Source organism: Argopecten irradians, chromosome 8 (genome assembly GCF_041381155.1).
Source record: "Argopecten irradians isolate NY chromosome 8, Ai_NY, whole genome shotgun sequence".
In the NCBI taxonomy this organism is placed as follows: Eukaryota; Metazoa; Mollusca; class Bivalvia; order Pectinida; family Pectinidae; genus Argopecten; species Argopecten irradians.
This window is the reverse complement of record NC_091141.1, coordinates 1260734-1274371: the sequence shown is the minus strand read 5'-3', so window position 1 is coordinate 1274371 and position 13638 is coordinate 1260734. Positions and strand designations below refer to the sequence as shown.

The following is a 13638-nucleotide window of genomic DNA, read 5'->3' as shown; positions in this document are numbered from 1 at the left end:
ACCCTAACTATCACTGTCGGTGAGAATCAGAGATGGGTACCAGTTATATATCAGTTTAAATGTTTTTCACATAAATATTAATTAACAAGACGGAAACAGTTTTTTATTCTGTAAAGTTCCGCATGAAAGATGTAGCGGAACTTTAATGAAGAACTACAAGGGTAAAGTGAGCCTTAATTGTCACATATTATCCAGTTAGCATTTGATGTTGTAGTGTATTTTATTGTCGACTTCGTAATACATAAATGACAATACATTTCTTAACAAAAATGCCGGTAGCCTGAAACAGCAGTTTAATTTATTTTTGAGCAGAATAGGCGAAAAATAGTATACTTTCAATAGTTATTAATCCCAACAAAAGGCAGTAAAACTTGTTCTTGGAAGAAAGAAAACATGTACTCTGACACTGAGGCAGTATGTATATATGCGGTTAAACCCGTATTACTCCCTATCCTACCTCTAATACAATAGTGATTGTGCATCACACAACTTCTGACTTGTCTAGGATTTAATTGTATGTAAATGGTGTGGTTATCGCCCCCGCTTCTCGTCATTGTTACCACCATCGTTAACCTGTTCGTGATTAGTAATACAGTCTGTGGTTACGACCTCCGATGTTCCTACTCTACCACTTTTTAACCTGACCGTAAAGATGGTTTCTGCGGTAAAAACCTAATATAGCTTTCTTTACCACCTTTAATATTTTTCTCTAGATACGACCCTCCTTCTAACACCATTTTGACTAGATTAAGAATTGTATTATTTTCTGCGGTGACGACCCCCAATGTCCTCCACTTCCACCATTTAACATGATTGAGAATGTATTCTGTGGTTACGTCCCCCAATGTCCTCCACAACCACCATTTAACACGAATTAAAATGTTTTCTGCGATGACGACCCCCAATGTCCTCCACTTCCACCATTTAACATGATTGAGAATGTATTCTGTGGTTACGTCCCCCAATGTCCTCCACAACCACCATTTAACACGAATCTGCGATGACGACCCCCAATGTCCTCCACTTCCACCATTTAACATGATTGAGAATGTATTCTGTGGTTACGTCCCCCAATGTCCTCCACAACCAACCATTTAACACGAATTAAAATGTTTTCTGCGATGACGACCCCCAATGGCCTTCACTACCACCATTTAACATGATTGAGAATGTTTTCTATGGTTACGACTCTGATAACCCTCCTTTATCGCCATCTTTAGCCGGATTATAACTGCTTTATCTACCTGGTTCCTGCTGCACGCTGATGACCAGAACATTATACATACATATTAAATGGGTTGCCAAGCTATGTTAACATAGTTATATCCTTGGTTGTTTGTATTTTCAAAAATTACTACGTTTAAATCAATCAAGCGTCAGATTTGTGGTAAGGTCCTACATTTTCTCTCCTTACATTATAGGCAGACAACATTAAGTCTAAGCGGAGATTTCAATTACATATTGACAAGAATTGAACACAGGAAAAAGGCTAAATAGTGTAGTGTTTTGCTGTATCTATTCTCTTCTCGACAATTTTACTATCTAAATGTTGATCTCAAACAAAACTACAACAAACACATCAGACGGCTTTCTCTTTGTCCACATATGTGTGAAAATAACCATTGACCTGATCATAACCCTAAACCCTTTGATGGTCAGTGAAAGTCTGTCCTCGACTGACCTCAATGACCCCTTGTTTGAGAATTTAACCTTTTTGTACAGGAGCCGTCACAGTCGTGGTAGCTATATTGAAGTAAAAAACAAATATATACCTTTATATTTTATCATTACAGCCTGTAGACCCGTGCTTCCTCAACGTGACCCACTACATCCGAGTGTACTTAATCTATAGCTAGTTAGGATAGGGCACGTCAGACACTGCTTAACGCATTCAATGGTTTACATATATAAGTTGCTTCAATGTCATAAACATACAGGATACAGAATTTACTTTGTTTCTATAATAAAACTGATGATTTTATTTTTTCAATATTTAACAGGTATAACCCTTTTTATCAGTTAATTTCTATGTATATTGCATGGATGCATGGTATTTGGTCATCTCTCTGAATACGTAATACATGTGTAGTAACATGACATATATGAATTAAACTACTATAATAGCTACTAATCCCACCCACCTACAACGATTAGGTAGTATTCTTAATCACATGTTGATACCAAGATAACATCCTATAATTAATAACCTACAGAATACCCAACACTATATATTTTTTTTAATCTGAAGCAGAATAAATTTCTGGAAATAGCATAACATCATAATATGCATACAATTTCCAGATATCCATTGCATCATCTCATTCCGCGGGGCTCGAGTTTGGACCCGGAACTTATCGTACTGAAGTCGGATGGGTTGGATTGGAACCCTGGGAGGGAGAAACCACGGGGTGGATGAAGTGCACGTGGCCTTTGTGGGAGAGGTGAGCAACAAAACGGGAGAAAATGAAAGTCGCCATTATTTCTCTCCCACGGCGTGATTTGAATTTCATCTCTTCGTGTGCATATAGTGAGTGTGAACAAGGTCTGTCGGCTTGTTTGTGATTTTTACCTTTACAAAAGTAATGATTCACACCCATAAATCCGATAATTAACTGTTACGTTAGCGATTAAAAAATGATAAACGACGTTAATGATATTGCATAAAGTCACTACAAATAAAATCGTCCATATTTTTTGTACGTTTATTTAAAAGTCAGAAACAGATTATAATATAGTGATCACAATAGATTTTTCGTGAAACCGTTTTATGATTGAAACAGAGTATCGATAAAAGGAGTAACGTAGATTAGAGCTACCATACTGCTATAAATTACCGCCTCCCCACGACTCGACACTTGGTCAAAGTTTAAGTGATATGCATGAACAATGTTTGTTTAACAACAATAAAAATGTTGTAGCACTTGCGTATCCTCAACAACTGGTACAATCTAGAAATCCTATAAAAAACATTACACGTTACGATAATACAAAACGTATTCAGATTCGTGTCATTCACAAGAAATATATTACGACAAAGTGATGAGCTGTACATTAATATATGCGCGAACAAGACTCGCTACCTCGGATTTCTATCGCTTCCACATAGACTCCATTGTTATAAATATCATATTTCATATCGTTCGTTACAGTAAGACATTCGTTCTGTATAAAACTTATCGAAATCGGGCGAACATATATGTACAGAAAACATTTCATGTTAGGTTACAGTGTGACTATAAATTTTGTCGATTTGAAAATGAATGCCTCTGCGGCTGCTATAATCATGCTAGATACACTACACAATCACGAGAAACATTCATTGTTGGATTATCAATTCGTGTTAAAAGAAATCAAGCTACTGAGCTTTAGTGTAAATAAATAGAAGTCTTATTCAGCATTTCGATTTACGATATTGTTAAGGGGATATTAGAACTTGGCTGTGAAGAATACACACTGGAATATTCATTTGTTAATATATTTTGTTCTCTCTCTGAATATGTGTTATCGATGCTATTAAAGTGTTATATATATTTATATCAGAATTTGTATTTAAATACAGGAAGCCAACTTTAACATATAATTGCAATAATCCAGGAATTACTTTAGATATAATTATATGGAACTTTCATTTTTGTATTCTGTCTATAATTGTGTCAAATAGCTGCATGCATTCATGCGTTTTGTAAAACAAATGCGGTGTAAAAGGTACTAGTGACTAGAAAAAACCTCTAACACGGACAGAATGACGTACACTTTCTTTTAACACGAACAGAATGACGTACGCTTTTTTAAATAGTTCTGACCAACTTGTATGACTCATTTTCAACTATAGGCTATTGACGCCGCCAAACACCTTACATTACGGATTAAGAAATAATACCAAGAACACATAACAAGATTTACTACCCACCGACATTGAAACCCACTACTGGCCCATAGAAATGTTTTCTGTTCGTTTTTGTTGTACATGTAGGATTTATATTTATCTCGATGTAATTCCTATATGTATACCAACACTATTCATAATAATATATAAACAGACACATCCAGTGCTTTTCAAGGACGCAAGCCCTTGGAGAAATATTTTCAAACGGCTGATATGAAGAGTAGTCAGATATGTAATGTTTATAAAATACAGACGTCGACCTCACAAGCTCCTCCGTCTGGTTGTGGCTACCAGACGTTTTAGAGATACTGCTGACCAGTGGGCACTTTTAATTCACATAAACACTAGATATGATAAGGAAGCTTAATTTAGTCTGACCATTATAACGGGATGTAGACCGGCTGCGGAACGACTACGGTCCCGTTCTACAACAATGGCGGAGAAATTTGCGAGCGCCGCGATAAGATCTGACAGGACAATTTGGCACTAGATGTGGGACGTTTACAGAGAGTGTAACACCAACGATTGGAGACAATCGCGATGTATACATGCCACTAGAGATGTGTAATCCGCGGAAATGTACTCGTATAGTTAAATGTGGCTCAGCGGTGGAACTATTCCGATTTCGTTGTCTTGATTTTTTTTCTCTGCAAAGGTATAATGCAATGTTTGACGACGACATCCGGATCCCCAGGCTAATTAATGATCTAGCTGACGTCTTTTTAAAGAGAGGTTTTGGTCTATGTACATAACTTTGTACTTATAGCAATCGTGCTCATAACAAACACGATTTTATAAACACGCATTACATCTGCCCTATTACTCTTTGCTTATTCTGGAAAAATGGTAACAGAAGAAAGCTTCATACTGAGATTAAAGACGGCAAACAGAGGAAATATTTATACGGATGGTGAAGACGGCCATTTTTATGTCGTTGTATTCTATGATAATATTCCTGTCATATTACATTGCACTCAAATGCTGAGATACTCGATCTACCATCTGAACAAATAACACTCGGTAGCATCAGAAAGCTGCTGTGCTATTGAAACCGTATTTATGACTCTACTGTAAAACTTGATGCCCGAACCTGTTGGGTACGATAGTAGGCCATTACGGTTGTCGGGCAGGCTTCATAAACTAAGCACTATGACTTAGTTCTACTGTTTATGACTCCGTAATTGACATAGAAAGTTTAAGCGTACATAACGTTCGGTAATTACAGGGGTTCGCTATACAGCTGTCCGAATTCCAAAGTAAAGGTGCCTTCACCTCCATGGCAAACGTCCACTTCCAGCGATAGGCCACCCAATAAACTACTTTATAGCTTCCTTGTCATTGTAATTCACGGAATATCACGCAACATCTGACAAATTGCGGTCGTTTACTACAAAGTCCAGTCTATGGTTAGGAGTAGGTTACGTAGGGCAAACTGTTGTTAAAACATCGTAAAGCAAGGATTAAATCCCGAAAAAAACCGTAACACCTTTGTCTATCTTTGCGTAAATGTTCGTAGTGTATAGGTAATAAGAAACATCACCAGGGCAACTGCAACGTAAAAATGCTAACAAGAGTTAATGAATTAAAAGAGACTTTCAATTAAATTTTATTCTTCGTCATCTAAATATTAAATTTATCAGGTTGGTTACGGTATTTATTTTTGTATATCTGATATGATTAGTCTTACTATATGTGCCTACTATAGTTAGCTAGGTAAGTTTCGAGGAAACAGCCGTCAGATATTCTGTCAAGGTGATATTTTTTCTTTTGTATGTCAAGGCTTTTTTACCTATAATAACTGCCACCTGTCGACTGGCTTCTACATAAACCTTAAAGTTATACGGGCCTCGACAACCTGTAAACTAATTTATATACTGACTTATGCTCCTAGCCCATATCATATATCAAACAACAGTTGATAAAAATCCATATTTAATATAATTTAATGATGCGATAAATAATGTTTTGTACTTATTGTTTTAGAGGTTAGATATAACTGTTATCTTACAAATGATTTTCGTTTGAGGCTTTTCGTTTGGCCACTTCACCGATAGAATAACTCCATACGATACCTTGTAGGTCTCGTAAAGTGAAATCCTGTGTTGTTAAACAGACGCGTGTGATATTAAACTATTGTGAACGAGAACAACCAGTGAACAAACAGGCAGACGTAATTAAATTTGTCGAAATTCATTAAAAGTCCTAAACTGAAGTATGGTGACATAACACCGTCCCTAGAGGGCTCGTTTAATGATATTCCGGCCGATCATTTACTATAGTGAGAGCGGAATCGCCTTCGGTCTTATACTTAACAGGTCTGTGTGAAATTATCTATACCGATAACCTTCAACTGGTTATCTCCGTCGGCATATTTACTCGCCAATTCAATATTTTAACACTTCCCTCTTTTAACATTTCATTTGGGGAGTGCAATATTTGCTTTCCTATAATACGCGAGGTACCCCAGTCTAAGTATCCTCTCTGCATCTGGGGTATAGGTAGATATGATTGAACGGTTTAATCTGGAAGACGAGAGCTTTTACGGCGGCGACATCGGACGCAATACCCATGGGAAATCTTCGATTAAACGCTAAATGTTTTAATTAGCGATAGTTTGACGACGATCTCTTGTTCGCCATTTCATTCGTCGAAGTATTGACAGTTTGTGTTATAATGTCAATCGATTTCAATTAATCCTTGTCCAGATTAGGAAGTATCCATATCGTGCAGAACTCCATATCGCGAAGACTATTGTCCTTCTGATAAAGGAACAGTGGTTATTGTTACGCGATGATGAGGTATCAGAAGGCCTGGTATAATTTGATAATAACCCACCAATTGAACAGTATAAATGCTGACTTCAATCCAATATGGCAAATAATTTTTTCTGCTTCTTTTTTCACACAGCAACTCTAAGACTCTAGGATATGATGGCCATGGAAACATCCTTATTCTAAGGATGAAAAACTGATAAAATTTCTTACCGTGGGGGATAGGTTTAGGAAGTCGTCTTAAGCCCTGGCACACCATACTCCGGCCCAGTGGGTTGGGTTCGTCCCCGAGGGTGCGCCCATCAAGACGTGCAGAACTCCAGTCTTCAACAACTCCCCGGGTACCTCTGCTGTTGAGAGCCATACAGCGACATTGGGTAGGGCATATCCCCCATATACTTGCCGCCCTCCGGGGGTACGTGTTATATCCATCCACGAAAAGCACGCACAAAACAGAAACCAACATGCACGTGGCGGCACATTTTTTCATTGTTGACATAGTAACTATGTTATCTATTTTCTACACAATAATTCTATAATAAATCCCAAAAGGTCAATACACGTTAATATTGATTGGTGTGTTAATTTTTCCTTAAGAATAATATCGAAGTTTCACTTTTTGCGTCAGTTTTGACTGAGGCCAAGCCGCTGTAGCATTGTCAACCATGTGACAGATGTTGATATCCCGAACTCTTGTCCAATCACCACTGACAAGTCTGACTACGATACAGAACAATGACACATCCTTTCCTTTATGATAATACTGATGTAAGTTGGTGGGGTAAAAAAACGTGTCTCTCCAGATGTTCCAAGCTAAAGTATAAAGTGAAGAGAGTGTATATATATCTAAGTGTGTGTTCGTCCTGTGGATAGCTATGCTATAGTAGAATACATAGTAAGTATACACTGTACATACAGCGCTTAGCCCCGAACAGTTTGTACCGCCTACTGATCTATACCGTAGCGAATGTGACTGCCCCTTTTCACAGTAAAACCATTGGCGCGAGTCCGTGTTATGAACGGTGCTTGTTGTCAATCATCGTCCAGTGCGCGCTTGAATGACTATACAACTGTTATAATGACGGATTTACTGTTTTATAATTCACACCGGCCTATCCTTTTATTACATATACACACAGACCGGGTATCTCCTTAATCAAAAGCTGTTTATTATAAATGTCCTTTTAGTGTCAGATTTCCATTCACATTTCCACTTTCATGTACGGTAGATAAAAGTTTTTGCGACAATACACACGGAATAGAATATTATACCCATCGTATATGAGAAAAAAGGATTTGTTGAAGTGAAGATTAGAGACGCGGAACAACGTATGGTCCGGGTATTTACATTTTACCTGTATTTATGAATGGCGAAACCTCCAATACACTACACGTCAAAAGCTGTCGTACACACGGGAGTAAGCTTACTCCTTCATTCACTATCAGAGAAAAGGTCTCCATAATACAACCGGGATCCATAGGCCTACCGATTTAAATAAATAAAAAAGGTTGAATGAAAATGTCCTGTTGAGCTGCTATGACACTACCCATGTATGTAGTGTAATCAGTTTATTGTGTAACGGAGGGAGCTGGTGACCTCGTTGGCCCACACGAATATGTTAGTCTTTCTACATGCTATCAAACTGTGATTTTTACACCTGCCGCGAGTACAAATCTACAAAGTCTTATCGGCTGTGTATCGATACAACATGACTTAAGCTTATTTTTTTATAGATTTGGTTAAGCAAAGGTTTATTGGCAGGAAGACGATAATTACGAAATAAATTTAAAAGCTGACAGGATTCAGACGCTTGCAGACGAGCAGTAGGGAGGGATTGAGAAAGTAAACACATTAAGGCGACCCCTGGGAAATGTTCCCTTATGATATATTTTACCCATTCAGTTCTCGTGTATATAAAATGTAGTAGACAAATATAAGGTTTTGTTACAAGTCTGAACGAACCCATAAATAAGCCTACAGCCAGACACACCTTGCAATTTCTTATTGAATTTTGAAAAATTGAAATTGACATTCTATTAACAGACTAGTTCTAGATGGAAATTCAATATTTGTATATCCATTATTTGTTTTGTACGAAACCATATAATGAATTTATAGCCTTACATCCCGTGTTATAATCCGACAAACTAAAATGTCACAGATACATTATATGTCATAGCTATGAAAGTCAATATCGCCTGTGATATTTCTACTACAGGTACCCCCCCCCCCCCCGACGCCCCGCCCCCCACCTTATCATACTATATCCCCACACTGTGCATCCCTCACCAGTCTTATCAGTTGGCTTCTATTCTCATGTACATGACACTTTTTCCAGTGATTAGGCGAGTTACGTGACAGTCATAAAAATACTTCGAAGACTTCTATCATAGTATCTTTATCATAAACAAAAGGCGTGCGTCACTGTTACCGAACAAATTTGTTGTACTACAATCTCTACGAATCGTAACATATATCTGCCTACAAGTACATTAATTGATACACACACTACAATTAGCATTGTTGGATTTGAAGTCATGTATGTTACCATTGATTTACAAAAAGCCTATGAGATAATTAATCATTTATGTTTAGCAATATCATTTATGATAGATTAGATTCGCTGTTAATAGTATCAAACTAACAAATTCGTGACATCAAAACTACTGAAAGTCGAGGCTGTCATGCAAAGTGATGATATATCTAGTTATCTTATTAGCCAATAATCAATCACTATAATCGATATAATATTCCAGGTCTCGATCTCATGACAATTGAAACCAGAAGACAATGGTAATGAATATATTCATGCTATATACTAATCCTAACCATTACAAGATAGATTAATCATTCTATCATAATTGGATTCGCTATAGGGTAGTATCTACAGTCTTACATAACTTTCATTTTAATCAAATATCTCAATAGTATTCCAATAATATCTAATGATTCTGCATGATAGAGTATGAAAGTTTCCAACTCTCATTCTTTGCTGACCTCCACTTAAAAGCAGCATAGAGCGTTGTTGGCATTGACAGCTCAGACATTAAGGAATCACATTTAATGTTTTGGTACTGAACTTGTGAGTAAAACGAGGCATAGAAGTTCAAGGATTTTCAGTTTCTTGTCAACAAGGTAATCTTTCTCATGACACAGGTCGCTGGTATTGTACTAGCGGTGTGAATTATTTACTTTCTTCTTGAAGAAGACAGGCTCGGTTTGAGTGATTTCAATTTAATGAATTCAATAATACCTGACCCATTTTCTATCTAATGAATATTTTATCACTCGATGTGTGCATTCAGATACAAATGTACCAGATAGGAGACACTAGATCTGGTGCGGTATGTATGGACAATTCCTTAATCTACAGACATCAATCTCGATACATGTAAGCGACATGTTATCAAACTCGATACAGGTTAATGTTAGCGATATGTCTTCAATATAGATGTCATCCTCGAAATATCTCATCGCACTTCCCTAAATTAATAACGAAAGAATACGATTTCTGCAATCGACGAGATAATGTCCTCTAATTGACTTCAGATAATAATGCTAATGTTTTAAAAGACGAATTGTGTAAAACCTGAAAATAATAAGATATGTAGGTTAAAATGGATACCATTAGACTTCTTTTTGTTAGGAACGGTAAACTCTCTTTAATGGAAATAATGTTTGTTATTCTGACGAATGAATAAGCAGTTATGCTCCCATGACTCTTTTTAACAAAAATATACAATTTTCATGAAAATGTTTTTACTTTACATTAATTATTTGATTAATTATAAGATACCAAATATTGTTTTAAGTTTTATACTTATTGAGACCAGCGACAAAAAGCAATAAGTTTATACGAATGATTTGGAATAATTCTGGATTTTGTTGAGTTGTAAATAGACTCTCCGGATATAAGCTTTCGAAAATAACTATACCACCGATAAAACTAGATAATGACTGAAGCAGGTCTTTTTTGTAGCACCACATAAAAGATAAACAACTCAAGAGTCCCATGTTGATATGCAAACTGTAGATATATTTTCGATTTGGAGCATGCCTTGGTGTTCATTAATAGGCCTTGAAATGAACATAAAATACACACATTTCGCCTGAATTTAAACACATGTCAAGATCAAAGATGGCATATAATGTGACTTAGGGAATGCGATATGCTGTTATCTGATAAGGTCTGATGAGGTTATATCAATGTGTTAAATTTGAATGTCCTTGAGTAGCTAAATTGTTATTACATGTGTAAACTTAAATGAAATGTATTTACTAAATTCATTTTCGTGTGATTCGGTCACTATTTTCAGTGGTTATCTTGTTTGTATTACACGGACCGAGTAATTAATATTAATTAATTTTAATGTATTCTTGTGTATTAAAAAAATGTTCTCATTTTTACTTATCAAGTGTTCCAGTATGTTATTTTATCAACTTCACATACATGTATGTATATACTGCGTTGTCGTCCGTGTATTTTCGTAGGAATATTTTCACGATTCCGCTAAAATTCAATGGAATCGAGAATGATAAATCCTCAAAATAATAATGAATGATAAATCATAATGTATTCATGGAACTGGATTCCGAAATCTAAACCCATTGAAATATAATTTTGTTGTTTATAGTAAATATCGCAATAGTCTGGCCCACGAAAATATCCTATTATACGATGTATAATCGCACATTGATGATATTCATAATGTTGGGCTTCCTACGATGAATGTGATATCATAGAATTTATAACGAACGAAGACACGTGGAAACATACGTAATGTTTTCATATGTGAACTTATCATCATTATGAACAGTAATTTGTTGCAATATCAGACTATTTAAAGTGCAAAATCTGCAATTAAGAAAAAGACATTACCTTTATATTGTGACTGAAGTTTCATTTGCAAAATAGTCATTAATGAATATGAGGTATTTATGGATATTAACCATTAGTATTAAGGTTTTATCTTTTTCCCCATACGATTTAAAAATTCAGTTTTGTTTACGATATTAATAAAATTTTGAATCTGGCTATTTCAAATAAGTCCGTCATCTTATGACAAGTGGCTTGCTATAAAGACGATTGTAAATCTATATAACCTTAAATGTTAGTCATTTTATATTAGATGGTTTGTTATTATGTTGATTGTATATCTATATGGTTTATATATTTTGTTTGATATTTTGTACTTTTGTCATCACATCATCATAAATCATACATTAAATTTGTGTGGTTATAGAGCCGTACAGCCGTCGTGTATTATAACAGGGTCCACTAAAGACCGCAAACAGCAAGGCGGTATCGACTATCAACAGTTCCAACGTTGGCACCATGTGGTAACCATTTGGTATCTGCTTTGTATTAATTTTAAAAAGTGAAAGCATATCGCTTTTGAAATTCAATTACCAGTTCAGATTAAAAACATACACCCGTTGATTGAAAAATCCAATCACATACATTACTGTATACATCTCACCCCAAAGCCATTTGGAACTTACTGAGGTCAAACGGTCAGTGCTTGAGATCCGACAAAAGAGGGTATATCATAAACCCCACAGATACTTATGTAGATTTCATATTCTGTACTTAGCAGGAACATGTGTTCCCGTTCATATGTACCATGTATTTAGGGGAGATATACACCATTTTATTATCGATTACCAATGAAACAATTTTCGATATCACACGAGATTTTGTCTAAAGCGATAAATATGTTGTGCCAGTGGTGAGACGGACAGGGAGAGATAAGACTATTCTCCCAAATAGTTTGATGGTCAAGAAACGATAAAACGGCGGCGCGTGCATATGATTTATTAGTAATGTATCAAACACGTGCATGCACGTGTGAGTGTGAAAATATCCATAGTTTATCAGATGCACATACGTCTCTTTGGCGAGGAGTAAACAGCTGACATACAAAGTGATGCAGACCCAACATGCATTGTTTGATAAAGGATTTTCCATGTTATCCTTGCCTCTGACAAGTCTAGATAAAACAGAGAATCTGTCGACACATGTATCGTTACATTTGGTATCGCTATCATCATTGACCCGGAGGTGTGAGATAGAAAGGAAAATCTCTACAAACACATGTAAACTTTGATTTATAATGCTTGTTCGCTTTCAGGTTGTCCACTGTTCTGAGAGGTACAAAGGAAGGTAATCTGTCGGATTACTGTGGCACGGTGCAGACGATTAGGCCAGCCATGTCATATAGGGGTCAATACAAACCACCACTCAAACATCCTAGGGTGGATTACGTTACTAGTCACGATGACCAATGGTCAGTTTGTAATTGGCAGGACTATTGACTTTGTTTATGTAAACATTGGAAGCCACGCAGAATGCTACTGAAGGGATTTGAGAACGTATTTACTTGCCTCCAGCTATGCGTTTCATTTAGCAAAAAGTACATGAAAAATGTCAGAAATATAGGATGACCATGCAACATAAAGCTAATTTTCTTCCTCAAAATTATGAATATGACAAGAAAAATGATACAAGAACAACATACAATGTAATATGAATTATCAATTCGCGGTATATTCGAAATTAGAATTATTTTATGTGATAATTTTTCGTAGTCATGGCTACACACGAGAATATCCTAACAGTACTCACAGTATTTGTACCACAGAGAGTAATGAGATTTACAATACCTGTGCCGTAGGTTAGAAGGCGAATATGTTAATAAGGTGATATGTTAATAAGGTGATATGTTAATAAGGTGATATGTTAATAAGGTGATATGTTAATAAGGTGATATGTTAATAAGGTGATATGTTAATAAGGTGATATGTTAATAAGGTGATATGTGTTAATATGTTATAAGGTGATATGTTAATAAGGTGATATGTTAATAAGGTGATATGTTAATAAGGTGATATGTTAATAAGGTGATATGTTAATAAGGTGATATGTTAATAAGGTGATATGATATGTTAATAGTGTATGTTAATAGGTGATATGTTAATAA

At 35.9% G+C, this 13638-nt stretch overlaps 1 protein-coding gene across 1 annotated transcript in view; it reads right to left on the bottom strand.

The window, feature by feature from the left end:
- The window catches only part of LOC138329057 (insulin-like growth factor-binding protein complex acid labile subunit), a 46046-nt gene extending 38203 nt beyond the window's left edge, over positions 1-7843 (bottom strand). Inside the window, exon 1 of the mRNA XM_069275779.1 lies at positions 6871-7843. Within this exon, the coding sequence (XP_069131880.1) occupies positions 6871-7156 (286 nt within the window). The 5' untranslated portion in view covers positions 7157-7843. The remainder of the gene's footprint in view (positions 1-6870) is intronic.
- Between the last annotated feature and the right edge of the window lie 5795 nt (positions 7844-13638).